The 24,885-nt window shown below is 45.7% G+C and overlaps 1 protein-coding gene across 1 annotated transcript in view; it reads right to left on the minus strand.

Moving 5' to 3' along the window:
- DNAH1 (dynein axonemal heavy chain 1) overlaps nucleotides 1–24,885 on the minus strand; it is a 148,268-nt gene that overhangs the window by 50,455 nt on the left and 72,928 nt on the right. Inside the window, exons 29-43 of the mRNA XM_051985319.1 lie at nucleotides 23,522–23,710; nucleotides 20,851–20,956; nucleotides 20,182–20,295; nucleotides 18,174–18,323; nucleotides 15,023–15,109; nucleotides 14,678–14,864; nucleotides 14,114–14,205; nucleotides 12,948–13,102; nucleotides 12,522–12,699; nucleotides 11,458–11,652; nucleotides 10,799–10,918; nucleotides 3,833–3,991; nucleotides 3,076–3,183; nucleotides 1,588–1,728; nucleotides 1,288–1,448 (exon numbers count right to left, since the gene is read on the minus strand). Coding sequence (XP_051841279.1) covers nucleotides 1,288–1,448; nucleotides 1,588–1,728; nucleotides 3,076–3,183; nucleotides 3,833–3,991; nucleotides 10,799–10,918; nucleotides 11,458–11,652; nucleotides 12,522–12,699; nucleotides 12,948–13,102; nucleotides 14,114–14,205; nucleotides 14,678–14,864; nucleotides 15,023–15,109; nucleotides 18,174–18,323; nucleotides 20,182–20,295; nucleotides 20,851–20,956; nucleotides 23,522–23,710 — 2,142 coding nt within the window. The remainder of the gene's footprint in view (nucleotides 1–1,287; nucleotides 1,449–1,587; nucleotides 1,729–3,075; nucleotides 3,184–3,832; nucleotides 3,992–10,798; nucleotides 10,919–11,457; nucleotides 11,653–12,521; nucleotides 12,700–12,947; nucleotides 13,103–14,113; nucleotides 14,206–14,677; nucleotides 14,865–15,022; nucleotides 15,110–18,173; nucleotides 18,324–20,181; nucleotides 20,296–20,850; nucleotides 20,957–23,521; nucleotides 23,711–24,885) is intronic.

The raw sequence follows: 24,885 nt of genomic DNA on the forward strand, positions 1-24,885 counted from the left end.
AGGTTCCATCTGGGACCAATTCAACAAGCATCCAGCTAGTCTTTAGTCTATACACCCAGGAGGGTTAGAAAAAGGTTCTCAGCCACTCGCAAGAGAGCTTCTGTTCAGTTAAAATCTTGTATTTCTTTTTATTTTGCCTTTTTAATCCAGACCTGGCATTTGATCAGTGTGGAGAACTGCCACTAAGGAAGCTTCCCTTGACAAAGATAAGCAAAAACTCTATGTCTGTCTCACAGAGTTTCTTTGGAGCACTGAGGGACAGAGCCATTCACCCGGAGCTACCGGCCAGTCTGGATCAGAGGCAGAGATCAGCTCCCCATCCACTAGGCCACACTGCCTTTCACTCTTGGGCCTTCCTTGGCCAGCTCTCCCCACTCTGCACAATCACAGCACAGATTCTGTCTCTGGAACTGCCTGTCTGGGATTTTACCATGCTGAGCCTTGCTACATGAGATGACCCCTCATGCTGTAAATAAAGACACTGAGAGTGTCTAGCAGTGCTAGAATTCCTCAAAGTCATAGGAAGGCAATGGCAGAGCAGGGGCTGGCACCTTGCCCCCTGAATAGCAATTCTCATCTTCATTCTCTACTACTAGAGAGCTCCATTCTCCAATCCATTTGCCTTGTGCCCTCTACCTCAACTCTACTCTGCTCTACTCCTCTGAAGGTAGGGACTGGGTCTTATACTGGATGAGACAGTGTGGTCCAGTAGAGTGTTTGAGCTGCCATCAGCAGATCCGAATGCCTGGCCAGCTTCTGCCAAATTCATGGCCAAGCTAGCTTGACTGTTTGGGCTTCAGTTTCCTTCCTTTGATATAAAATGCTTGAATTACCAGACAGGGGAACTGAACTGGGAGAGGAATTAGTATATATAAAAGTACTTTTCTAAAAGCATCCTTTATTATTACTGCATATCTCTATCAGCCAGAGCCCTTAACATTGAGCCTGGCACACAATATGTGCTCCATAAATATCTGTTGCATAAATGCATATGTGAATGAACAGTATGATTAACAAATCTCAACAGTGGCCAAGAGACATCTCCCAAGAGACCCAACTCTTGCCCCTCAGAGGATTCCTGAAACAACTTTGAGATCTCCCTTCCTCCCATTATCCCAGGGCTTGAGGCTCTGAGTGTAACTTGAGCAGCTTCCCGTCATTTTATAGGAGTGTTTCTGTGTACCCCAGCAGCAGATATAGTAACAACTAGACTTTTTAAAAAGCTGTGTAAAATAAAATCTTAAGGGTAGAGGAACAAAAAGGTCAGAGCCAAAAAAGCAATCTTGCCTTTTATCCAGCTTGCTGTCAATGAGGTCCTGGGTCTGATTGGCTGAAGTTCGGGCTGAAAATGTCATGAAGTGAGTGATGTATTCCAAAGGCAAGTTCTTGAGGAGCTTGTCAAAAATGGTGATGGTCTTCCCTGTGCCCGTGGGCCCAATGCACAGGACCTAGGAGGAAAGGAGTAAAGATATTAGGCAGTTCTGGGCCTCCAAAGCCAGCCCTTGGGGAGCTCAGGGAGAGAGATGAAGCTGGGAAATGATGGTTCTTACTCCTACTTCTGGAGGAAAGAGCAGTTTGGGGACTTACAGGTTTCTTATTGGTGAGGAGCATCCCGAGGAGGAAAGACATCTGGACAGTGTCCATTGTGGGCACAATGATGTTGGAATAGCTGGTATCAGGAACCATGGTAAAAGGTGCTGATATATCCATCCACTTCACCCAGCTCACCTAGAAGACACAGGTACCTCAGAGACTAGGCCTGGCCAGCCAGATCCCCTTTGCAGCAGAGCAGGCTCAACTAGGATCCTGGATATCTGAACCTGGAATGATGCTATCTCCCCTGCTGAGGGTCAAACTTGGATATTTCCCAAGCTCTAGACTCCTAAGTAGTGGCTTTTTGGAGCTACAGGGCAGCAACATGAAAGAATCCTCACAGCTTTTAGAAGGCAGCTCACTGGGTTGGGACAGAGTAGCAGGGGGACAAAGACTTGGCAAAGCCACAGCTGAATGGCCATGAATCTAGCAAAGATTGACAAGATACCAAAGATCTGATTTTAGATTCTCCTGCAACATAATTGGTCTGTGGGTCTTTATCTATGGAAGGGGCCTCTGGATCTAAGGGCAAATCACTTCCCAGTGTTTTCCTCAGGGAATAATATCATTATAGTCTTTCAACTAGGAATGCTTATGAGGTAATTCCCAACAGTAGATAATCCAAAGGTCTTTTCCATTTCATTTTGGACTATATTCTGATTTTTCAGTATCTTCTCTGTAATGTGGATAAGAATTTTATAAGATGGCAAACAAAACACTAGAATATGATCTGTATCTATGGATGTAATACTTATAATCAGGAGACCCCTGAACCACTGACAAAATCCCAGAATCTTAGCATTCAAAAAGACTATCACCCAGGTTGGCACATTCTAGGACATTCTCAACTAAGGCCATCCAACTTTGGTCTGAACATCTCCAGTGGCAAGGAGCCCACTCTTTGAAATAGCCTATTTTACTGTTGCATATGCTATTTTTCCCTAATTTTGAGCTGAAATTTGCCTCTGTAATATTTTTACCTATCTTATTATGTTAATATTAGTTATCTTTTTAACTAATTCACTAATTAATATTATCTTAATATTCTATCTTCCCTCTGAAGTTTAGCAGAACAGACTAATCTGCTTCCTCATCATGAAAGATGAGGAAAACCTAAAAGCAGTAATTATATCCCACCAGTCTCCTCTTTTTGTGGCTCAGCCTTCCCCCAGGGGGCTGCCTTGTTGGTAATATCGGGCTTGGTTTGTTAGTTAATTTAGTGGGTGAACCTTAGGGACATCTGCAGTATCTAGAAGTGCCGAGTGATAGTGAAAACCAGACCTAAGGATTCACACAACAGAAAAAAGGTCTGCCCATCACCCCAACTCCCAAGCCTTTGTCAAGGAGCATCTGAGGAGGAGCTGGGGAGCACGGATGTTAATTGCAAGGGGGTACTCACTGCCCTTGATGCCTCCCTCACTTCCACAGACTGAGGTTTTGCCCCCGATTTAGCCTCTCAGTCCGAGGAGAAAAAGTCTTCACCTGTTTGTTTTCATCTTCCTCTTCCTCAAAATCCTCCAAGCTACTGATGCCACAATCATCTAAGCGGTAATCAAACACCAAGCCATCTTCAGGAAACAGCAAGCCTACCTAGGGAGAGAAAAACAGACTTTGACCCTGGGTCTCCCTCCAGACCAGCTGCCCCTGAGGGCAGGTCCACTCAAGAGCACTGGGAATAGCCATGTCTTCCAGAGACTTGGCACTGAGCTCAGGCTCTCCTCTGTTCCTCCCTAGTCCCTGTCCATGGTCCTGCCTCAGATCTACCCCCTGCTTTCATCCGGGGGGAGATATACAGCACTCTCCCCACACCTGAAACGGCCACAGCCGGCCCAGCATCCTCCCACCTCACCCCCAGATCTTAAGGACACGGGCATTAGCCCGGGCTGCAGTCCCTACCTCCTCAGCAGCCACTGAAGCAACTACTAGAGATCCCAAAAGAAAATTCTCATCTCCCAAGCCTTTGCCTGTCATGTGGCTCAACATCCCACATAATTATAGTCTCAGAAAAGCTGTACCGTTATCTGTTCCATTGCTGCTTCCTGAGTGACCTACACCTGGAACCTGCTTTGTAGTTTATCCCCCTAATAAAACACAAGTTCTAAGAAGGCAGGGATTTTTTTTTCATTTTTTTCTGTCCCCAGCATTTAGCAAAATGTTTGTCACAAAGCAAATGCTTGGTGAATGCTTTTTCATTCACCCATTCTCTGCCCATGTCATGTGTATGCATCTCCTTGCTCACCTCCTGTAACTTCATCTTTTCCCTGAGCCACGTACTGAAGGCCTTCCGGCTGTCGGCATCTCCCGTGGCTCCCACACTCCATATCAAGGAGAAAATAAACCAAGGCTCCACAAGCTCCGGGATTCGAACCAGTTTCTCATGAGGGAATTTCTTGACACCCTGAGGAGAGAGAAAATTAAAGATGCTTAGGATGGGAGCTCTGCAGCTCAGGATGCGACCCACACAGAGATCAGCATACAGTGCATATGTAACTCCACAGGGTTACACACACTTAACTCATATCATGGCACAATCTATGCAGATAAAATAAGGTAAAGTGCTGGTCCTCAGTTCAACTCCAATATTCAGTTTATTTACTGATTTTCCAGATTTATTCTACCACTAACTCACAGGATAGCCTGGAGGCACTCACTTTATTTTCTGCAAAATGATTCTATTATTTCCAAGGTTCCTTCTCCCTCTGACACTTTAGGTCCAAATTTCAAGCTTGTATGTTCTACCAGGCATGGATATGAAATAACCATTTCCTAACCACGGCCAAGGCTGATGCAGAGTGAAAAAAAATCGTTAAAATGTGTGTATCTAAAACAAATGTGTATATCTAAGTATATCCCTCTATCCTGAGGCAGGAACAATAAGAATGTAATTTTATGATGGTTCTAATAAGTAAAAATTAAATGACATGCTGGCTAAGGAATGGCATGCCAATGGAGGCATAAATATTTGAACTCAATTGATGGAAGGTTAAAAGGCAGAGCCTGGAAAACTGAAAACCTGAGCATAAGAATTTGATCCTGGATTCAAGGAGACAGGGAACTTTTAGGCAAGGATTGAGAACAAGGAAGCAGTCATTAAGGGACCCTGAGCAACAGCTGTTAGCTCTAGAAAGGTAAAGTCTCAGAGTTATTCTATGAGTGGCGGCCCTTAGAATTCTATGGGATGGTAGGATGAAGGACCCTCAGCAACCTCACTTGGCCTTCAAGCTCAAAGACCCATAGACACCAAATGGAAAGAACTGAACTTTGGTAACCTGCAAAAAGCTCAAGTCTGAGCTGAGGATAGAAATATGGAGGAATTTACAGATAAAACTGAAGGTGACTACTCTACTGTGTCAAGCTAACCTGGATCATATTTGAAGATGCCTGCACCTGAGAGTGTTTTAAGTGCCCCTCTTAAGACTTCAAGGAAGTAAGACAATTCCTACCCCTTCACTGACTGAGGATGGAATGTAGAATGAAATTTTTGATTAGGAATATTAAAGGAGAGAAAAGAAAGGGAAAGAGTGTGGCTCCGTTCTCAATTTTTTTATCCCGAATTTAACATTTTAAAAAAGGATCATTTTCATACACATAACACACACAAAACAAATTCTACATGAAATGGTAAATCTCTGTTAAATGCTGCTTGGTTTTAAATTATATATAATGAATTATCCACATTCCTTTCAAAACTTTTCTTTTTGGTCTAGCTCAGTGAATTTTTTAAAAATGTTAAAATAACTGAGGGAAAGAGGGAAAAAGACCAAATTTGTGATGTATAAGCACAGTTGGGCAAAATGAATCCACACAGCAGCCATCTTCACCCATACGTCTTTGCTCCTTTCGTCCTTGCCTTCTCTGTCAGGAAGTGGGTAACAGGCTTCATTACTAGCTCTCTGGAAACATGGCCGGTCACTGCATTGATCAGAAGTCTTAAGTCATCCAAAGCTGTTTTTCCTTGTAATGTTGTTGTCTGAGTACAAATTGTTCTCCTAGTTCTGCTTTCTTCATTCTACCCGCGATTTTTTGCAATCATCTTTCTTCATTTCTTATGGCACAATAATATTTTATTACTTTCTTATGCTACAATTTGTTCAGCCATTCCCCAAATGTACAAAAGGCAATCTAAGATATCCCCATAGGTTTTGATGCTTTTCTCTCTTCACCCCCTATACTTTTAATCCGACCTTCAGGATCACATAAGTTTGTTCCACTTTTGACCATTCCCTCCCAGCTGTTATCCTAAATCCTGCTCCCTTCCCCCATTTGTTTCACTATGAAATTTGATGTAATTCTATTCCAAACTGTTTTTGTGCATATTCAATCTTCCTTTGCAAATTTCAGATTTGACTTGATGCCCATTCTACTCACCCCTGCCACTTTATTTGTATATTTATTTTATGAACTCCATTTACAAGAAATAGCATGATCCCCCACTTCCTTCTCTATTCTACACTAATAAATTCCTCCTTTTACCCATCCTTTTCTTTCTTAAGATCCTCAGAACAAAAACCAATCTATTTCTGTTTTCTTCTGTTTTCCACTCTCAATACTCTTTGAAGATATTGAGAATCCAAAGAAGCACTTGTTTCTTCTCCCCCTAATAAAATGTTAGCACTGTGTCATCATATAGCTCACTTAAAATTGCTTGAAAAAATTTATCTTTCTAGCCTTATGTTTGTTATTTCAGTTCCTACCCAGGTCTTTTTTTCAGAAATGTTTAAAAATCCACTATTCCATTATGGATCTATTTTCCCACCTGTAGGATTGGATCATGCTCAGCTTGACTTGGTTGTAAGCATTACTCTGATGTGAGAGTCCTAGACTTTAACCATAACATTCCTTGGATTTTGCCTTTGGGGATTGCTTTCAGGAAATTATTATATTCTTAAATTCATTTATTTATTTATTATCTTTATTATTAGTTACTAAGACAACACATAAGGAAGATTTCAACTACAAGTAAGATGGAAAAGTCTTGTGGTCCTTACGGTATAGTGGCAAAGCTGACAGTAATAACTTTTCTTTCATCATGTCATTTCTACTATTAAAACGGTATCAGTTTCTGAATGTTGAACTATCTAAAAGTACCAAGGATATTTTCTTTCAATTTTTACTTTGCCTTAAGAGGCAAAGTTTATTTATTATTTCTTGAAACACAACGTGCAGGTTTCTTTTTATTCATAGCTACGCTGATGATTCTTAAAATTATCCTTCGTTGACTTATTTTCCAAGCCAATTGGGTTTTATATCAGTATTTTCTTCCATTTTTTCAGTCTTTAGATTTTGTTCTCAGCTTCCTTTGACTCATGCAGTCATTAATTTCTGTTTGGTCTATTCAAGTTATCAAGGATTCCATTTCTTGAGTAAGGTTTACCACTTTCTAATATAAGCTACCTATTCTTCTAATTATTTTTTTGAGAGCTTTTGTTTAATTTTGTATCTCTTGAGTCATTTCTTTTAGGTACTGGCAAAAATCGTTTCCTTTTTGTCTCTGTGGTTGTCATAGTTAGATTTGCACTTTTTTAGAGGCAGGTTGATATTTTGATATATTTCTCTTTGTAGTTTTGTTCCTGAACTGGACCTTTGTTTCAGGACTGTACTTCATCCCTTGCTCCTATCCATTCTGAGTAGGATGGTCAACCCTGATTGGTCTCACTTGAGTCCCCTGAGTTCACGTGCTAACCTCTCTTTCACTGGATTCTACTTCTGGATCTGAAGGTTCTGATCACAGCCTCTTCAGGGGTCTGTCTAGCAAATGGAAACTAATGACTCTATGAGACATCAAGAATCAGTCAAAATAAATCAAAAGAATGAAAAATAGAAGAAATTATAAAATCCTTCTTTAGAAAAACAATTCACCTGGAAAATAGATTCAAGAGAGATAATTTAAGAATTATTGGACTACCTGAAAACCATGATCAAAAAAAGAGCTTGGATAGCATCTTTTAAGAAATTATCAATGAAAACTACCATATAGCGTAGAACCAAAGGGTAAAATAGTCACTGAAAGAATCCACTGATCATCTACTGAATGAGACCCCAAAATGAAAATAGCCAAATTCCAAAATTATCACATCAAGGAGAAAACACAACATCAAAGAGTCACAGTCAGGATTACACAAGACTTAGAAGCTTCTACATTACAACTAAGAGTCAACTACCCAGCAAAACTGAACACAATCTTTCAGGGAAAAAGATGGATATTCAATGAAATAGGAGATGTTTAAATTTTCCTGATGAAGAGACCAAAGCTGAACAGAAAACTGTATCTTCAAAAACAATATTCAAGCATAAAAAAGTAAACTGGAAAGAAAAAAAATTATGTTCTTCAACTGTTTACATCCTTATACAGAAAAATGATACTTGTAACTCTTGAGAGCTTTATGAGGGCAGTTATATGGAGTATAAATACACAGAGGGTGTGGGTATCAATTGATTTTGATGTGATGATATAAAAAAAATTGGAGGGTAGAAAAAAAAGAATTGTACTGGGAGAAGAGGAAAGGGAAAGCAGAATAGGGTAAATTACATCACATCAAGGGGGCAAAAGACCTATTATAGTAGAGGGAAAGGAGAGATTGAGAGAGGGAGCATTGTTTGAATGTTACTCTTCTTGGATTTGACTCAAAGAGGGAATAATATATACATTCACTTGAGTATAGGAACTTATCTTACTCTATAAGGAAGTAGCAGGTGAAAGGAAAAAGAAAAGTGGAAAGGGGACTGACTGAAGGAGGCAGAAGCAAAACACTGGTGAACAGGAACAAGGTAAAAGGAGACAGAAAAGTATAAACAAAGGGAAAAATAGGATGGAGGGAAATACAGTAATCATAGCTGTGAATGGCGAATGGAATAAACTCTGACATAAAATGGTAGTAGATAGCAGAGTGAATTAAAAACCAGAATTCTGCAAGATGTTATTTACAAGAAACACACTTGAATCAGAAAGATAAATACAAGATAAAGGTAAAAGACTGGAGCATAATATATTATTTCAGATGAAGTAAAAAAAAAAAAAGCAGGGGTAGTAATCCTAATCTCAAAGCAAAAGCAAAATTAAAAATAGACTCTAATTTAAAAAGACAAGAAATTACCTCTTTCTAAAAAATACCATAGACTATGAAGTGATATCAAGACTAAACATATATGCACCAAATGATAAAACATCCAAACTCTTAGAGAGGTTAAATCAGTTATAGGAAGAAATAGAAAAACTATACTAGTGCCAGACTTCACCCTCCCCCTCTCAGAATTAGATAAATCTAGTTTATTTAAAAATAAACCAAAAAAAATGTTAATAAGGCGACTAGAATTTTATAAAAGTTAAGATGGACCTCTGGAGAAAACTGAATGGGGAAAGAGAGAAATATGCCTTTTTCTCAGCAGTACATGGCACATACATAAAAATTGTATTAAGGCCTCCTCACAATCAAATGCAGAAAGGCAGAAATATTAAACACATCCTTTTCACATCATGATGCAATAAAAATTACATGTAATAAGAACAATAACATGCTCAGCCTGTCATCCAACATAGAAAAAACCTCTTCCTACATAACTAGGCTTTCATTCCTGTTTGGGACATTGTGCATTCATGTATGTATTTGGGGGAGAGAGAAAGACTTCAGAAACTGTACTCATGTTGGAGGATGTGTCTGTGATTTCCAGCTTGACTCCCTAGAAACTTTGGAGACTTTCCCACTTTGGTGAGATCAAAGACTAGTCTCTTTTAATTTGAATTGAGATCTCATCCAATTCCCAGGGAAAAGCTTATCCATTATTGTGTATTTTCTGATGTATTTCAATCTGTATGACTTTTTTGATTAATGCCTTGTAGTAGAGGGAACCTCTGGGTGAGGTATTTAGACCCTTCAGCCCAGAGGGAATCTGCTGACAATGTCTGGTTCGGCTCCTCATCTCCCCTAAGGGCTCTCAGCCTTCCAGAGAAGGGGCAGGGGATGGGGGGCGGGGAGGGGCAGTGACAACCTGTGTGGAGATTGAGGCATAATGATACCTGGTGGCAAACTACATACAACAGCAAGTTGTTTATGTGGTCCCAGGTGCGCAGTGTATTCTGGGCACATGCCTAGTGTTGTTTTGGTTACATAAGGATATTAAGGTATAAAAGGGGACAGTCCTTGAAATAAACAGACTCCATTTTTCCACCATCCTCGGGAGTCTGGTCTCATCACTTCTCCACTCACATGGTGTGTTTTAGTCACCCCGGCCTGGGGGCTCTAGAAAAAAGCAGGACACAACAATGCCTGAAGCATAGTAAGTACTATTTAAATGTTAGTTGTTACTTCTGTTTGCTGGGATAAATAGGTTTGCTATTTGCTATTTGTGATGTAATCAGCATTTGAGGTATACACTTGGGGCTACCCTGTCCTCTTAAGGAAGTACCTTTTGAGTTGAACTCCCTCAAATAATCCCAGCCCACAGACCAACAATATGTGTAGGAGGAAATGGGTGCAATTCTAGTCTAGTACCCTTCTTGGAGGCTAGAGAAAAAGCACTTATTCAAGATCCTTCTCCTGATTCCTGAAGGGGTGGACAAAAATCTCAGATATAATTATTCTTGCCACCCAGGAGCCCCGTTCTGAACACCCCACAAAGACATACCTATCTTACACCATCAAGAGCAGAGCTTGGGGTACAGCCGATCTAGAATGGGACTGAACAGCATAATTACAGGATATCTAGCCTGATCCAGAGGAGGGGAGAACTTTTGTTTGAGAGTTCCAGTAGTCAGTATATTACAGTCCCTGGCTCTGGAATCATGGGCCCTGAGTTCAAATTCTGTTGTGGCTGATGCTTGAGCTTAGTCAACTTGCTGACCAACATTTTATAGCTTAGCCTTTGACAGCCCAGATCTTTGTCTAGCTGGCTCTCTTTCAAGCTTGGATAATCTCCCCAATTTCACCCTACTCCTACACTCTGATGATGAAATGCTTTTCTCTCTCTTTCTGAAGGCCTTCATCCACTGCTAACCCAAGTTCCAGTTTGAATGGCACCTATGAGCCCGGGTCTCTAGGGTAGGAGGTGACTGCAACATTAAGATGAAAGGGATTAGGAAAACTTGTTTTAAGAATAAAAACTATAAGTTCTCCACAATGCCACAGTCTCATAACCTACACCAGCTGGCTGGCTCCTCACTCTCCTTCTTCTTGGCCTAGGGGTGTGAGCCACAGAACTACACTCCTACCTCTTTGGGCAGAAACGGCTTGAAGAAGCAGTCCATGATCTTGAGGAGGCTCATGGTCAAGTTGCTGTTTGTGGAGGCAATCACTTCCTTCACTGAACCTCGGACAAACTCAATAGATTCCTAGAAAAGACCAAGTTGAGAAGCCAGACAAAAATCTTGTATGGGAACAGTCACCTTTGGAATTTCCAATTTTGTTTACTGAGCTGCAGTCTACCTTCTCCCTTGTATATAAAATGGCAATTTTCTATAGAATGGGTTTTTCCCATGCTCAACAGATGTCAATTATATCAGTCAGTCAACAAGCATTTATTATGTCAAGACCTGATAAGTGCTAAAATACAAAGGAAGACAAAAACATGACTCCTGCCGTCAAGAAGTTTCCTCTCTAGGGGGAGACAGCAAACCAGAAATGGTATATGCAAGATAAAAGCAGTATAAATGGCGAGTGATCTCAGAGGGAAGAAGCCCCCGCTTTTGAGGGGGGTCTAGGGAGGCTGAGAAAGGACTCTCCAAGACAGTGTGACAGAAAGAGTCCAAGGAAGGTGAAAGGTGGAGGTGAGGAGGGAAGTCATTCCAGGCCATGGGACAGGAGCAGGAGTGACAAGGCCATTGGGGGGCCTTCTGGGAGGCCTGATTTTGCCTGGGGAGCCCTCACTCACCTCCAGAAATCTCTTGAAGAGGCTCTCATACTTCTCCTTGAAAGGCACTATAAAGCTGGGGATCTTCCTCAGCCAGCATTCCGTGAAGGGCATGATTCCGAGGATGCTGGGCTCCAAGTAAACCATGCCGCAGCGGGACACAGTGGCAGGAGAGGCGACCGCCAGGTCCTGGACCTCAAACATCATGGTCATCGACTGTACGACACAAACGCAAAAGAAGCCATGTCACAAGGGGGTTCCCAGAGAGACCTTAGAAAGAAATGGGAAGGGGGGCAGCAAGGAGGGCCAGGCCCCCGTCATGCTGCAAAGAGCACAGCAGCTACCCTGGATCAGAGATGGAGAAGGGCCGTGGGGCAAAGGCAGGGCTGCTCTGCAAAGGGCAGGACAAAGTCTAGTCAAATCCAGCTTTCCCTCAGCTTTTGGAAATGGAAGCCAGAAACAAGCACATTATCCTAGAAGTAGAACAGAGCTTCAAACTGAGATATTCTAACTCCAAATCTAGTGATCCTTTCACTTGGTAACCTCCCAATTGGGAGACTCAGCATTTACTCAAATTTCATTTTTTACCCTTTGTTCCTCAGCTTCCTTATCTGTAAAATGGGGTTTGGGGCCCTTTTAAAGGGCAGCTGAGCTCTCACTGGGATTTGTGTTCTCCAGTAAGCCAGAGCCCACTCCCAGGTCCCCGCTCACTATGCCCCAGCTTGAAGGGTACTTGAAGTCTCAAGAGTTAAAGCCTGAAGACTGCTGTGAGATGCCCAGCAACTGAACAGAGGATACTCTTCTCCCAGCAGATCCTCAGGGCCCACACTGAGTTTGGGGCTGGCTCCATGGGGCTCCCTAGTCCTCCTGCACTGCTCCAAGGGTCTATGGCAAGCCAGAAGAGGAACAGAAAAAGAGAGAAGGACAAAAGGAAACCATCCAAGAGAAACTGGTGTCCCTGGAGACCAGCGCCAGCCCTGTGGGGACAAGCCCAAAGGTGGGTGGCGCTCCGTGAGCATCAGCCTAGAAAACTTGGGTGCAGGGGGCAGACTTGGTCAGGGTGGGCAACTCCTCCAGGACGGCACCTCCGTGAGCTTGATGATCTCCCCAGAGCTGAGGCACAGCTTCTTATTGTCATCCAGCACAGTGTTCATGTTCTCGATCCAAACTGCATCCACTGGGCCATCAAACATGTACCATTTCTTGTCCTTGTCAGAGGAGATGGCCCCTCCCCGGATCAGGGAGGCAAAAATCCCATCAGTCCTGGGAAAGCGAGGAGAACGTCAGCAAAGACAGGACTAGGAAACCCTCGATGTCCTGCGGCGGAGCACGGCCACCAGGATAAAGAGCAGAGGAGCAGGGGGAACTAGGAAACTTGGGCCTGGGGTCAGCTTCGCAGTGCTGCTGAGAGGGGGCTCGGGCTTGCTGGGGAGCACGAAGCCCACTGAGAGCCCAGCTGCCCTTTTAAAGGGCCCCACACCCCAAGAAGGATTGAGGAGCCAGAGCTTTACCATTCATGTGTCAGCAAGTCGAACTCTCCGTACAGCTGACCCATGGTGATGGACTTGGGGTTGAGGATATAGTAGCTGACCGCTTCGTACACACCGCCGCTGATGGAAGGCTTGCCTTTCAGGGATGTCATTGCAGCTGCCAAGACCTTGTAACACTGGGGAGACAGAGGCAGCAGAAAGTCTGGCCGCCGCCAGGCAGAAGGGGGGCCTTGTCTCAGGAGGCCTCAGGTTCCCCGTCGGGAGGGGAAGAGCCGGTCCACAGGCACTCTAAGGGCCCTCCATGCGCCAGGAAAAGGAGCCGGGCCGGTTTCCAGGCCTGGGAGCTGGGCTGGGGAGGCAGCTCCAAGCACTTCTTCCAGGGGCTGCCAGGCTCCCCGGAGCCATTTCTGGTTTCCTGAGCCGCTACTGCAGAACTCACTGGCTCTCTCTGGCCCTTCAGCAGGCCTGTGTTTTTGCAAACTACTCTCAGGGTTGGGGTTTATTCCCTGGGTAAGCCCAGCTCGGCAGGAAGTTGCCAATCTAGCAGGTTCTTTCTCTCTGTTTCTAGCTCTGGGGACAGCTGGGTGGTGCAGCAGGTAGAGCCCCAGCTCTGATAGAGCCAGGAGGAACAGAGTTCAAATCCAGCCTCAGATACTTCACACTTACTAACTGCCCAAGTCACACCCCTGATTGCCTCACAAAAAAATAAAGTAAGGTTTTGGGGAGCTGCTCCTTGACCTTGGAGGAGTTATCTGCAAGAAGAAACCAAGTACCCAGAACAACTACAATGGCTCCTTCAACTTCCCATCACTTATAAGCTCATGGATGTATGTTTAGAAGAATTGTACATGTTCAATCTATATCAAAATGCTTGATGTATTGGGGAGAAGGAAAAGGAGAAAAATTTGGAACACAAGATTTTGCCATATATTTGGAAAACTAAAATACTCCTAAAAACACACAGATAACCATGCTTCCCGCCCTTACTCCTCCTCACTTGCCGGCCAAAGCACTCAAATCATGGGACGGTTGCTAGAGTTTCTGAGCCAGGTCTCCAGCTCCCTGCTAAAACCACAGGACACCACCACTAAGCCTCTCTCTGGCCAGAGCTGCCACCCATGGTCAGTAGAGGAGACCGGGCGGGTAATGGGATGTATCTCTGGTCCTCGGTCAGGGGCCATCCTCACCTTGGTCTTCCCAGAGCCCGCGGGCCCTACAAGCATGAGGCCGTGGCGCACCACCGTGGTCTCATACAGTTGGATACACTTGGTCAGAAAGCCTGGAGGAAGGAAGACAAGGATCACTGTCCTTGGAAACAAAGGATCTGGCTTGGACTTGTCTCTTGGGTGACTCTGGGCAAATCCTTTCCCATCTCATTTCCTATGGGATTGGATGAGATAGAATCCAAGGCCTCCTACAGTAGTGAGTCTCGGATCTTACAATGTCAGTCTGCCAGTCACTCAGGCACCGATAGGCTGGGTGCTGTCGTGCAAAGGGGAAGCTGCTCTAGAATACAGGCAGGATGATGTCAGTGTGAAGAACTGGGGACAGCTTCAGCTAATCGCAGTGGGCGAGGCTCTCTCCTGCGTCTCCTTCTCCCGTCTCCCCACACCCACCGAGGCTTCCCCAGTTCCCACGGGCTCTTCCCTCCCTCCCAGACCTCCTCCTCTCTCTCCTGAGCCCTGGTCCTGAGTCACAGTCCAACCACCTTCCCAGCGCACCTGGCCCTCCTCCAGGGCTGGCTCACTCACCATCCACATCTTTTAGATTGTCCTGCAGGCAGGCATGGCGGATGGCCTCATCCAGGATACCGTAGTCCACCCTCTCCTCCTTGATGTTGGGGAACAAGTCAGAGACGATGCCCGAAAAAAGCTTGAGGTCATCCTGCAGAAACTTGGGCACGTTCACATCCCGAATGGCCTGCAGGCAGATCAGCTCCTACAAAAGAGCCACATGGAGTTCCCTCAGGGGCTCCCTTCCCTCCCGACCCTCTCCCACCAGCCCCAGACCTCAAAGTCCATGTCTCCCTATTCTTTGGCTCCCTCCTGGGGCATCCCCCCAGAGCCCACAGCCCACCCTGCATCACTGACACTTACTTCATTCATGGTTGGGTTCTCCCGCTTCAGGTTTCCAGCTGCCGAGATAACGGTCTTCACAGCTCTCATCCCAAAGTCATAATGATCCTATTATCATGAGAAGAAAGGTGTTGAATCTCGAGGATCTCTTATGGTCATAGAAGCAGCAGCACTAACTTGCCCATTTTACATATGAGGGAATGGGCATGTTACCAACAAAATCCAGCAGCAAGAGATAGGTCAAAAAATTCACTTAAAATAACTGTAAACAATACAAACTGTATCAGAGTCCACCTGCCAAAGCAAACAGGCACCATATGAACACAATTACAAGAAACTTTTCACACAAATAGCATCATATATAAACAACTAGAAAAATATCAATTGTTCATGGGTAGACTAAGTTAATAGGATAAAAATGACAATTCTACCTAAAGTTATCTACTTTTTCAGTGTCACATCAATCAATTACCAAAAATTATTTTATAGAACTAGAAAATATAATAACAAAATTCACCTTAAAGATCAAGAATATTAAGGCAATTAATGAAAAAAAATGCAAGGAAAGTGACCTAGCTGTACCAAATGGAAAACTACATTATAAAGTGGCAATCATCAATACTATTTGGAACTGGCTAAAAAATAACAGTAGTGGATCACTGAAATAGGTGAGGTACACAAGATACAGTAGTAAATGATTATAGTAATGTATTGTTTGATAGACCCAATGACCCCAACTTCTGGGATAAAAACTGACTATTTGACAAAAACTGCTGGGAAAATTGGAAAATAGTTTGGCAGAAACTAGACCAATGTCTCACAGACCCTACCAAGTTAAGATCAAAATGGGTCCATAATTTAGACATAAAGAATGATACCATAAGCAAAGCAGAAGAGCAAGGAATAGTTTATCTGTCAGATCTATGAAGAAGAGAATAGAAAACATTAAGAAAAATAAAATGTATGATTTTTATTACAATAAATTTTAAAAGGTTTTGAATAAAAAAACCAATGCAACCAAGATTAGAATGAAAGCAGAAAACTGGGAGACAATATTTAAAGCCAATGTTTCTGCTAAAGGCCTCATTTCTCAAATATATAGAGAACAGAATCAAATTTAAAAGAATACAAGTCATTTCCTTATTAACAAATGGTCAAAGGATATGAACAAGTAGTTTTTAGATAAAAAAAAATTAAAGCTATCCATAGTCACATAAAAAAATGCTCTAAATCACTATTGATTAGAGAAATGCAACTTAAAAGAACTCTAAGATACCACCATAGAGGTGAACCTATCAAATTGGCTAATATAATAAGGAAAATGGAAAATGTTGGAGAAGATGTGGGAAAATTAGGACATTACTGCATTGCACTGATTCAACCATTCTAGAGAGTAATTTGGAACTATGCCCAAAGGGTTATAAAACTGTGCATATCCTTTGATCCAGGAACATTACTACTAAGTCTGTAACCAAAAAAAAAGATCATAAAAGGGCAAAGGACCCATATTTACAAATATATTTATAGCAGCAATTTTGTGTTGGCAAAGAATTGGAAAATGAATAGATGCCCATTAATTAGGGAATGAACAAGTTGTAGCATATGAATGCAATGAAATACTATTGTTGTGCAAGAAATGGTGAGCAAGCAGGTTTCAGAAAAATCTGGAAAGACTTAGATGATCTATTGCTAATTGAAGTGAAAAGAACCGGGAAAACACTATACACAATAAAAGCAGTATTGTGTAATAATCAAATATGAAAGACTTTGCTCCTCTCAGCAATGCAATGATCTAAGACAATTCCAAGGAACTCATGAAGGAAAATGCTGTCCACATCTAGAGAAATAACTATGGAGTCTGAAGGCAGATCAAAGCATAGTATTTTCACTTTTTTTGTTTTTTGTTTTTTTTTTCCTTTCTCGTGATTTTCCCCTTTTGTTCTGAGTATGCTTTCACAACACAATTAATATGAAAAGATGTTTAACATGATTGTACATATAACATATCAAATTGCTTCCTATCTTGGGAAAGGAAGAGAGAAGGGACAAGAGAAAATATCGGAGTTCAAAATTTTATGAAGATGAATGTTGAAAACTATCTTTACATGTTATTGGAAAAATAAAATACTATTTTTATTTGGCCGATTTTGAGAACAATCACCATTACAGGGCTATACAGAGATAGGCATAGGAGGAAATTTGGTGGAGCCATTTCTTAAAACAATTTGGAATTATTAAATTAAATCATTTCACTCTTTATACCCTTTGACCCAGAAATCTTACTTCTGAGAACATGATCCAAAGAAATTTAAGACTGAAATAAAAGTCTGATATAAAACAAATATTCTTAGCAACACTCTGTAGTGGGAAAGAAAAAAAAAAAACTAGAAGCAAAGTATGAAGGTGTCCATTGATTACAGAAGGACTGAACAATTTTTGATTTATAAATATGACAGAATGTTGCTGTGTTGTAAAAAAGGACAAATTTAAAAGAATTAAGAGAAAAATGGGAAGACTTGAATTAAATGATGCAAAATGAAAAAAAAAAGAGAGCCAAGAAAACCATATATCTCATGACTAAAATAATATAAATGAAGACAAAATTTAAAGGAGTTAGACTCAAGAGTAAGTACAATAAATAATCTTGGCTACAGGAAGAAGAGGAAACATGTATCTTTTCTCTCAGTTGTCAGTCTTGGTTGATTTTCAGATCTGTTAAATTGTTGGCTTCAGTGCAGGGGGGTGGGAGGTGTAGAGGAGAATATCAGGAAATATTGTGATTTTTTTTTAAGTTCCACCTTTTAAAAATGGAAAAAACAGGCAGAGACACATCAGCTGGGGATTCAAACACAGTCTGATCACTGAGTTAAATGAAATCACATTTACTATAGAACTGAGAAGCTAGACCATGCACCTGTGTTACCTTTAGCTGAGCTTTACTTTGGGAAGTTTCCCTTTAGAACAGTCTCAGGCTTTCTCTTTGGAAGCCGTCGTTCCCCTCCTAACCTACCTGTTGGGAGCCTTATCCCCTGGCCTGTGGGAGCTCTGGTGGGGGTATCCCCCTTGGCCCCCAGCCTCTGGGAAGAGTTGGATGGGACAGCTGGAGGAGTGAGACTGGGCCCAGCCAGGCCCTCGGCCGGCTCCCTTCACCACTCTGGGGCATCGGGCTCACCTGCGAGCTGAGCTGCTCCGAAGACAGCTTGAATGTTGTGGTGATCTTCTTGGCCAGGACCTTGGCGTCGCTGAACCCAAAGGAGTAGAGGGAGATCTCGGCAATCATGGTGTAGTCTGGGACCATCATGGCCACGGGGCGGAAGAGGGCCTAAGGGAGCACAGAGAGGAGGGCCAGGCCCTCAGGCCCATCCAGCAGGGCCCAGACCACCAGCATGGGGTGGGGAGGAGGGGAGAGGCTTATCCTACACCTGGGCCTGCAGTGTGACTCTTCTCAAGGCCCATTCTGACCGGGGAAGGTCTGCCCTTCAAGGAAGCTTAAGGCTACCCATCCTGTGCCACAAACCCTCCCAATCAACAAGCATGGGCCCGGCACCCAAGGAAGCAGCCCCCAGGCTCAAAAAGGTGCTGTTCAGATGGAGGGAGAAAAAGTGGCGTTGGACAGCAGGTGTGTCAGAAGCCGGAGGCCTGGAGATTACTCATGATGGAGTGTCATGATGGAGCTGCAGCCCAGCCTGTGGGGAGGGGAGCAAGGCGAGGGAAGCCTGCAAAGGTAGGAAGCAGCCAGGGTGCTGCTGATCCTGGAACCCGAGTTCCAGGCAGTTACTGAGGAGCAGCTGGAGTGGTCAGAAGAACACGGGTCTGCACACAGCCTATGCCAAGGAAAGGCAGGCTTGCCCCCAGTGAAAATGCCTCCAATCCCCATTTATCCAACGCCAATGCATCCTAAACATCTATTAAGAATCTGCTGTGTCCCAGGCACTGTGCTTGGCACGAGAAGTTGAAAAAAAAGGCAAAAGACAGTCTGTGACCTTTAGGAGCTCCAAGTCTCATCGTGGGTCCCTCTTACCTCTTCCCCATCCCTCAGTTAGCTGACAAGAAGCCTGCCCGAGCCTCCCTCTTAATCTCTCTTCCATCTGCCCCATTTTCTCCACACAGACAGTTCTTCCACAGCTCAGGTTCCCATTCACCTCCACTAGTGGTAATAGCTTCCTAATTTCACTCCTCTTTCACCCTGCTGCTAAATTAATATTCCTGCTCAAAAACTATTTTCATGGCTGTTCAGTCATTTCAGTCACAACTGACATTTTGACCTCATTTGGGGTTTTCTCAGCAATGATACTGGAGTGGCTGGCGATTTACTTCTCTGATTCATTTTATAGATTAGGAAACTGAGGCACATGGGGTGAAGCAACTTGATCACGCAGCAAAAAATCTTTTCTAGCTTCCTAATTGCCTCCAGAGTAAGGTACAAATCATCAGCCTGATGTACTGAGAGTTCTTCCCATCTGCATCCTACCTTCCCTTCCCAGTGTTATTTCATGTTCATCTCCTCCATAAAACTTCTTTTTTAACCCAAATACAGCTGTTCCCTGTACAAGACATTGCATCTTATGTCTCAAGTCCACTCCCCACGTGGGTCCTCTCATCTGAAATACTCTCTCCTCTTATGTCCCATCGGATTCCTTCAATGCTCAGCACACACCCCAGGATTGCCGACTCAAGACCTTTCTTGATTTCTCGATTTCCCCGAATTACTAGCACTCTGACCTACTAGTAGTAGTTCTGTGGATACTTTGTGTTTGTTTACTTAAATCCACCCTGCATCCCCACGTGTGGAATATAACAAACTCTTTGATGGCAAAAGTTTCATTCTTGTCTCTGTGCTCAGCAGAGATCCTTAATAAATAAATATCTGTAGAAGGAAATTGTGTTGAATTTTAATCCATAAATACCAACAGGGAAAGCCAATTAGGAAGAGATATGAGCAGGAAGGCTGAGCGAGTGAGTCATAACATGCTTTTTGAATTACCCTCAAATCCATTCTCTTGCTATATAAAGCCCATGAGATCACCAAGGACACTATCATTATTGACGTGATTCCCCACTAAATAAATGGGGAACTGATCCAGAGAAGAGGTGCCTCCTCCCGGCCCACAGAGCCTGCCAGGGCACAGCATGGAGGGGAAGCCCACTGCCTCCGGGGCACCAGCACTCACGGGACTTACCTTCAAGTTGTCCGGTAACTCAGTGCGCCCGGCATAGCCTGGATTCATAGTGATGAACACGGCGCATGAGGGAACGAGAGGGATTTCAACTCCCTCAAACATGAAGCGATCTACCTACAAAGAGAGCACACTCAGCCTTCCTGGGGAAGGCCCTTAGAAAGGCTTCCGAGAAGCCCGCTCATCTGCCAGGGACCAAGGTCACTCCCTGGCAAGTGACCCGACACCCGCCATCCTCCCACCGTTCTGTGTGACCGCTTCCTCCCAAGCCTCTTCCCACAGACCCTCAGAGGGTAATTCCGAGATACTCAGATTCCCTAAACAATTTAAACACTTCTGTGCTGATATAGACGCTCCAAATGCACCAGCAGAAAAATGTAGGAGCCCCTTTAGGCAAGCTCTCTGCCTGAAAATTGTCCCCTGCTCCTGCTCCCACAACTACTCGGACTGCCCCACACGGCACGGGACACCCAGGGGTGCCCGACAACGTCTGCAGGACGGGCACGTGAGCCAATAAGCCGAATTCCCCTTTTAAGACAATTTCACTGAGAAGGGAGTGCCGGGGGAGTCGAGAGCTGGGGTGTCTGTAAATAAAGAGGTTTCCAGTAACCCCCAGAGACAAGAGGCTGTAAGATGCAGTGAGGGGTCTTCTCCAAGGGCACCCCTACTCACTCTCTGCTGCTGAGCCTTCTGAATGGTCGTGATCTGCTGAGCCACCACAGACAGCACCTCCACGTCGATGCGGTTAAACTCATCAAAGCAGGCCCACGCCCCGGAGCTAAGTGCAGAGTGAGCCTGGTCAGGGCAGTGTCCCTACCCTGAGTCTGCCACCCCCCCCCGTCCCCCAGCTCAGCTCGGGCAGATGGGACTGCCCTGTCGCGGAGGGCTCTGCTGCAGTTCTGTGCCCCAGGATAGAGCCTGCCACCAGGATGCGCCTCCATCCCTGGGCGGCTCCTAGCCCAGCTCTGTATCTCCTGCCCCTCGCCCTATCCACCCGGGAGTACAGGCTGACCAGGGATTTACTCTATAGTTACTGAGTTCTGTGGCCTGGGGCACCAAACTCCCCCCAGCCGGGCCAGGAAGCCATGGAGCCGATGCCCAGTCTTTGTACAAAGAGAAACCGCGCCCTTTTCTGCAACAAGACCTCCCAGCCAGCCTCTGAAACCCCTCTCCTAAACCAGTCTCCAGTGGAGAGCCCCCAGTGCTCCCTGGGTGGGACTGTGCCGCCGCCCCTCCACCACCCGGCCTGGGACCTCGTTCCCCGCGGCCCGCGCACTCCTCGGCCACAGCTGCAGACCGGCTCTTGCCAGCTCTTCCCCAGCCCAGACTCTCTCTCCACACCCTGCCAGCATCCAAACTCAGGTCCCCGCCAACTCTCTCTGACCAGAGCTCTGAGGAGAAATGCTCACAACTGGGGGCAAGAGACAACAAAGAGGAGTGGGGAAGACCGAGAGCCTGGGAGGCGGGCACAGGCCTGGGAGGAGGGTGCAGGCCGGGATGGAGGGTGCAGGCCTGGGAGGAGGGCACAGGCTAGGGAGGAGGGCTCAGGCTGGGATGGAGGGCGCAGGCCGGGTTGGAGGGCGCAGGCCGGGGAGGAGGGCGCAGCCCCGAAGACCAGCCCCACACTTCTGTTGTGACTGACTCTTCTTGCCAACTAGGGGACACCACGCTGTTTGCTGCTGGTGCAGGGTCCCAGGAAAGAAAGCAGGTGCTGAGAAAGCTGCCCTCCCTTTGGCCGCCCAGCTCCGCTCTCTCTACCCCCACACCCTGGCCCCAAGCGCGCCTTTCTTCCCTTCTCTGCAGGGACAGGAGGGACAGGAGCCAGAACCTCCGCTGGGTCCGAGAGCTTCCCTGGGGGCTCTCCCAGAGGCCCAGGACAGCGATCTGTCCCTCAGGGAGGGTGGGGAGTCTGGGCTCCCCATGGCTGGGCCCAGAACCAGTCCCTCCTGTGTGGGGGGATGTTTCTAATGACAGTGCCCCCAGTCTGGTGCTCCCTGCAGTCAGGGTCGGCAGGGCCATGCTTCCACTTGCTTGGCAGGGCTGGAGTTCTGTCCCTGACCACCAAGTGTCCTCTGGCTCTCTTGTCCAGTTCTCCCCTCTTCATTGTTTTGGTCCTGCCTGACCCTTCAGGACCCCCTTTGAGGGCATCTTGGCTGAGATCCTAGAGGGAAGTGCCATGTCCATCTCCAGCTCATTTTACAGAGGAGGATACTCTGGCAAGCAGAGCCAGGTGACTTGCCCGGGGTAGCCCAGCCAGAGTGGGACTGAGGTCTCCTCAGCTTCAGCCCTGACTGCTATCCGGGCACTTGCTGCCCCTCACACAGCTACCAACTAAGAAAGCCGGGGTCAGCTGGCGGGCACATGACAGGGGTCACTCGGCTACAGGGAGAGGTGAGTTCAGAGCTGTCTCAGACACTAGCCCCTCAGCCCCTCTCAGCCTCAGCTTCCTCATCTGTGAAATGGGAATAACAAGAGCATCCACCTCACAGGGTTGTTGTAGGGATCAAAGGAGACAGCAGATGGGAAGCGCTTTGCAAACCTTAAGAAGGTTGCATGAAAAATACATGTAGCCTTTTTCTCATGGTTCCTATTTACCTATAACTGAGCTAGTGGCGGGGGGCGGAGGAGTTGGCCGGGCCATCCACAGCCTGGCTCCCACTTTCCTCCACACAGCCTAGTACAGGCTAGTTCTAGACAACTATCTGGGGCTAGGTCTGTCTTCCGCTACTTCCTCCTCCTCACTGGAGGAGTTTCTTTTCCATCTTTGTATCCCCAGAGCCTGGGAATTTAAAGCCACAATTACAAGTGCGATGCAGACGAGACCCAGCGATCTAGAACAATGGCACATCCCAGTGGGGTTCCACACTCTCTCATGTGCTGGGCCAGGAAGCAGGACAAGGGGTCAGCCTTTCCTCATCCTTCAGCCGTGGCAACAGCCCTGGGACCAATCATGCTGTCTTTTATACACACGTCATGGGCATCGATCCAAAGGAAAGAGTCCCAGAATCTCAGTTGGAAAAAATCCAGAGGAACATCGAGCCCTCTGTGGCCTCTCTGGACTCGAAGACAAGCAAGCAGGGGATAGCGCTGAGTTCCCACCCATCAGTCCACCAGGACATGTCTTATCTCTTTTCTGGGGGACAGCTCCTCGAGTGAGGGAAGGTGCGACCCTTCAGAAGTCTCCTCCCTCCTGCCCTCTGCCCTTCCCCTCCTGCAATGTCTCCTTCTCTGGCTGCTGTTTCTGCTTCACTGGGACAAAACTCCTCAGCCTCCTCAGCCAAAGCTCTAAGGGGCACACCTCCCGGGGGCTTCTCCCCCTACTCCTCCAAAATGGGACTCTCACCTAGCGAGACCTTTGAAGAACTTGCCCATGGCCATGAAGTCAAGCTGGTCAGAGCAGTTGAACACCACTGTCTGGATGGCCAAGGCTTTCCCCAGGTCCTTGGTTGTTTCTGTCTTCCCAGTCCCTGCCGGGCCAGCAGGAGCGCCCCCAAATTTGAGGTGCAAGGCCCCAGTTAGAGTCAGATAACACCTACAGGAAGGAAAGAGCAAAGAATAATCAGGTGACGTGGGGGGAGAACACTGAGGTTTGCAGGGTATGCTGCCCACCTTTCCCATCTGTACCTCCTCTCAGAAGTAAAAGGTGGGTCTCAGAGAGCTTCAGCAATTTGCCTCTGACAGCACTCAGTGGAAATGCAGTACACATTGAGCACGGCTCCAAGCCGCCATTCCTGCTCCTCGAGGCCTGCACACGGGCTTAGGCCCCCAAAGCTCTCTGTCCTGGCTCATTCCTGGCCATTCATGGCTAGGCCACTCAGAGGGCCCAAATTGGCCCACACTCAGAGACCATCTGACCCAACTCCATCACTAGACTGACGAAAGACAAGACCCGCAAGAGCTTGGAATCAGGCTCTCCAGCTCGGGAAAGAGACATCTACTGTCCTGCTGATTTACAGAATCAGCCTGAAAGTGGCGATGGCACGGAGGCTCTTGTGCTAAATGGGAGTCCCTCAAGGACAAGGTCCAGTCTGGCATCCTAGAACACATTCCCCAAGATCATTCTCTCTACTTTGGATCCTTGCATCTAACACCAGACCCCTGGAAGCCAACACATTCCACCCGCTGTAAAATATGGACTAGCTCCCTGGAGGGCCTTGGGGTCAGCCAGAGTCAGGAGTCCTTGGTCTTTAAGGGGAGAAGTGAAGGAGGCAAGCAAGCAAAATCCTGGATTCTGGAGTCCAGTCACCAACTTCTCTCCTCCTGGTCCTGCTGCCAAGTGCCTCTGCCCTCTGTCCCTCTACCCTCCAATCCTTGCCCCTCATTATCTTAACACCAACATTCAGCCAGCACCAAGAAGAGACATTTATCCAAACATGCTACTAGAGTCATTCTCTCACAGGAATAGGTAATTAGCCTTAAGCTCTCATTGATTCAAGCACACCTTTGTGGAGTTTCAGCCCTCTACAACCCACCAGACCTCCTCGGGAGCACTGCTGTGGATTTCTGGTGGTGATTCCTGTCTCCTGCCCACTGAGCTGTCTGCCTGGTTTCTGGTTTGTCTCGGGACATCAAGTTTCTGACCTCAACTAAGCTGGAACCTCTCTTCTTTTGGCTATTTCCTGTTCCCCAAGCTAGAAATCATTCACTCCGCACCCCAGCTCCTATTAGCCACCGGCTTCACTAGATCCAGCTGACACTAGCATCTCC

The sequence above is a fragment of the Antechinus flavipes genome, chromosome 1, assembly GCF_016432865.1.
Source record: "Antechinus flavipes isolate AdamAnt ecotype Samford, QLD, Australia chromosome 1, AdamAnt_v2, whole genome shotgun sequence".
NCBI lineage: Eukaryota > Metazoa > Chordata > Mammalia > Dasyuromorphia > Dasyuridae > Antechinus > Antechinus flavipes.